Consider the following 4,287-nt stretch of genomic DNA (forward strand, 5'->3'; position numbering starts at 1 on the left):
GTGTTGGCGTTGCATAGTTTGTCCACCAGAGGGCACTCTTTTTCAAAGGATTTTAAGTTATCGGATTTTTAAATAACCAAATATTTGTATCGGAATCAGCCTTAAAAATCCTTTATTGGTCGGGCTCTAGAAGACACATTCGTGGGGGGTAAAATCTACAAATCTGAGGAAGTAGCAAAGTAGAGAAAGAGAGATGCTGACCTCCACACCGTCCTCTCCAGTGTATCCGCAGCGAGTGACCCTGCAGCCAGGAATCCCAAACACAGTGGCCAAGGTGGAGGTCATAAACGTCAGCTTACTGAGATCCTCTTTCAGCCCCTCCTGGAGCACCTGAGACATGGATGGGCCTAACAACACACAAATTAACTGATAAACTATCTACATAAACTATGACACGGAGAGTCCTACACAGTGGATGTGAAATAGCCAATGAACAAAGGATTCAGTGAAGAGCAAAAAAAACAACTGAAATAATGAAACGTACACTGGGGAAAGGGAGAAATTAAATAGAAGGGAGATCATGATAGAGGGAGGAAAACAAGATGAAAGGCAGAAGAATGATGGGCTGACATACAGAAGAAAAATAGAGGGTGGAGGAAAGGAATGAAGTAAGAAAGAATAGTTGACCTTGTAGAGCAATCAGCGCTTCATCAAGAAACTCCAGATCCACATCAAAACCTGCAGCTTTGAACTCTGCCAGTCTGGCCTATAGGGGACACACACACACACACACACACGTCAGACACTCTATAGAGTCTACCACCCGTCAGATCTATCTGGCTGCACTCACTTTCTGTCTGCATTTACCTTCATATGAGCAGAGTCTTTGTCAGCGCAGCCAGCATTAGAGACTACATAGAGGTAGCCCTGGTCTGTCTTTGTCACAATGAGGTCATCAATAATCCCTCCTTTCTCAGAGGTGAAGAGCGACAATGTACCCTGGTGAGGATAAAGAGACAAAAACATAAGTGGGTGAACATGTTATCTAGTGCAATGGCTCGTTCACAATAAATGTGTCTGAGATGATCCAATCATAGGAATTATTATTTCTGTAAATGTATCAGTATTTGGTTTAAATAACCAAAATGGGGGGGACTAAAGTCTTTTTGTAGCAGAAAACCTTTGGATTCCTTTTCCCCTGGATTTGATCCAAAATCAGTTTAACCAAACTACTTCTTTTTAAAAACTCTAGGTATTTGTTTGGGAAAATCTGAAATGATTCAACTCTTAATACAGGCGTGAATGTATCTCAAATCCATCAAGGATTAACCTGATGGAGAACCACAGTGGGTCAGTCTACCACAGTTCTAAACTATGTCCCATTTCAGAGGCTTTGGCCATGGTGCCTTTTGAGAACGGTCTATAAAAGGAGTCACAAGTGACGAGACAAAACTGCCGTCAGATAGACAGTAAGAAGTCACATTTCTCTGCTGCATTTGTTTGGGGCTTAGAGTAAGTCCCTTTTTTTCCCTTCTTGATATTTTGTCTTGAAATGTGGACTAAGAATGATGAAAAAGACAGATGAAACGCCACAAAACACTGATGCTTTCTTTTAACAAAGTCAGTGTTATAGAATCATTTCTTATCCCTTGTACTTTCTTTTCCTTTAACACTGCTATAATGAGCCGACTCTGCAGTTCTTCTCAGCTGAAAGCTGCACTTTCAGCTCATTGTTTTGGTGTGCGGATCCACGACTTTTCTGTTTTGTTTCACTCTCACTGCTTACATCAACTCTGTTTCAAGATGTAACAGGCAACTGTTTTCACTGTACACCTGCTCAGCACCAAACAGCAAACAGACACAGTTAGCGACTAGCAGGCTAACATAGGAGTTGGTGGAGAGCGAAAAAGAGAAAGGTGGCCATAAACACTCACATGAATGCTCATGTATCTGCTGAATGTTTAAATATCCAACTGTTAGCTAACAAGTTCCCCATATCAACTTAAAAGATATTATGTACATTATATTATGTCTAGGAAAGTGGACAAACAAAATAGTTCTTGCAGGTTGAACATGAAACTATTCTTCATCTCACCTGGTTGTCCTTGAGTTCTGCAATGTCTGCAACTACTAGAGACTCCATGAACTTCACCCTGTCTTTGCCGTGGACTTTGGTCTGACAAAAGAAATGGATTGGGTATATTTAAACACAGCAATGGCAATTTATTTTTTGGTGGATCAAAATCAATTTAATTGACAAAGTGCTGTTTTTTTTCAATGATGATGTGTGTCTATGAACTTGATATTTGTTTACCTGTGTTCAGCAGTGTACTGTATGTATTTGTGTCCGTTTACACTCGTCTCACCTGCAGCATGTGGCTGACATCGAAGATGGAGCAGTGCTCTCTGGTGTGCATGTGTGAGGCGATGTGACTGTCTTTGTACTGGACAGGCAAACTCCAGCCTGCAAACCCCACCATCTTTCCCCCGTGCTCCCTGTGGAAGTCAAATAGCGGAGTCTTCTTCAAGTCAGCCTGGGGGGCGGGGGGGGGGGGGGGGGGGGGGGGGGGGGGGGGGGGGGTTGATATATTAATTATAATACTAAATAGTTGAAATTATGTATCTTAAAAAGGTGCTGCAATTAGGATTTTTGAATATCTACACAATGTTTAAATCATCAGTGAGGTTTGTACAAATGCTTTAAAGGTGGTCTAAGTGATGTCAAGCGGGCTACAACATATACTGTCACATACAGCAAATGTCTCCTCACTATTTGCGAGCTGCCTGTCCTCAGAGCACACTGTAAAAACGCGGTCTCTGTAGACAGCCCAGGGTCTACAGACGGCAACAACAACAAACTGTGCCCACCTGCACCACGAAGCATACACAAAAAGTGTTCCAGCGTTCCAGCCAATAACCGCCAGGAAGGATTTGAACGTCAATAACAAGTAACATCGCCCAACATCGCTTAGAGCACCTTTAAAATTAGATTGTTAGCCTATATGGTATTTTTTAAAAGTAATCACAATCCAACCACTGTAACATATTGCAAGATGCTTATACTTGTCAAATGGTAGAACAATAGGTCGGTCATTTCTATGCTGCCGTGTTCTGTTCTTTCTGCCCTGCTTTCTGACCTTTGAACCAGCCAGCCAAGAGGGTTATGTCTATGGGGGTTATTATCAGTGCAGCAGCTGAATTGCATCATGAGGCAGAGAGTGTCAGCACTTTACATAACACTTTATTGTTTTTGTCAAACTGTTCAAGTCCAAAGTCAGATATTAATTTCAATTAATAAAGGAGAGGTAGTTATTATGGTTGTAACACACACACACACACACACACACACACACACACACAATCTGGGTAAAGTCACAATTCAAAGGCCCACATTGAGTTAGCAGAGATCATGCTGACAGACAGTACTGTAGAGTCAGTCACTCGTGGTTTTAATAAAATCACGTTGTCCAGCTCAGTGAAGTGGAGCAGGCAGAGGGAGACAGTCTGCTGGGACAGATGTGCATTATGTCTGCATGAACTGACTGCTGCTGTGACAGTGATACACTCCGATGTCATTATTGTAATATGCAGGAACACTAACTAAAAACTAAAAGAACCAGGGATTAATTATGAGGTTTTCTGGGGTCACTTTCAAATGATAGCCAAAATAGCTCCAACGTTGACACCACAAACACTCACTGTATACTGATTTTTTGCAACATAAATTTTAAATATAGAATGCAGGAAATTTGAAATCTGGAATAAAGCATATAGGCCTACTGATAACAATTAACACATTATATGTCTAAAACCTGTAACAGTGACATTTTATAACACTAGAGGGCCACAGATACTTTAACATAATCAGTATTGGAATATTGTACTGATAACATGAGCTATACAAACTTAAAGGGTAAGAATGCTTAATGATTTAACACTTTGTACGACACGTCATCGTCGCGTCAAAAAAGTGATTAAGCCGCGTTAACCAACGAAATGCACAAACACTTTGGATAAGTTTTAGCGATAGAAGTCTACCGTGCAGGGACACTTACATCTGCACTTGAAGCCTGTCTCTTCCCTGCACATCCAGCTCCAACAGCCCGCAGAAAACCGTCCCTGGAAGTCCGCAGCCTGAGCCCCGAACCCCCGACACTAACCAGCAAGCGAGCCCACATCGTGCCACCTGTGTCCTCGCTAAACTCTCTCTCTCCCTCTCTCCCTCTCTCTCTTTCTCTCACACACACATACACACACGCCTTATGGGTAACATATCCGCTGTGTTGCTAAACTACGGAGCACACTCAGGAATTTCTGCTCTTCTTGCAAAAACACATGAAGCGGCAG

The 4,287-nt window shown here is 42.1% G+C and overlaps 1 protein-coding gene across 1 annotated transcript in view; it reads right to left on the reverse strand.

The window, feature by feature from the left end:
• amt (aminomethyltransferase) overlaps positions 1-4,287 on the reverse strand; it is an 8,135-nt gene extending 3,848 nt beyond the window's left edge. Inside the window, exons 1-6 of the mRNA XM_032521079.1 lie at positions 3,996-4,287; positions 2,307-2,474; positions 2,036-2,116; positions 808-939; positions 628-706; positions 202-347 (exon numbers count right to left, since the gene is read on the reverse strand). Of these exons, the coding sequence (XP_032376970.1) occupies positions 202-347; positions 628-706; positions 808-939; positions 2,036-2,116; positions 2,307-2,474; positions 3,996-4,118 (729 nt within the window). The 5' untranslated portion in view covers positions 4,119-4,287. The remainder of the gene's footprint in view (positions 1-201; positions 348-627; positions 707-807; positions 940-2,035; positions 2,117-2,306; positions 2,475-3,995) is intronic.

This window comes from Etheostoma spectabile, chromosome 7, assembly GCF_008692095.1.
Source record: "Etheostoma spectabile isolate EspeVRDwgs_2016 chromosome 7, UIUC_Espe_1.0, whole genome shotgun sequence".
Classification (NCBI taxonomy): Eukaryota; Metazoa; Chordata; class Actinopteri; order Perciformes; family Percidae; genus Etheostoma; species Etheostoma spectabile.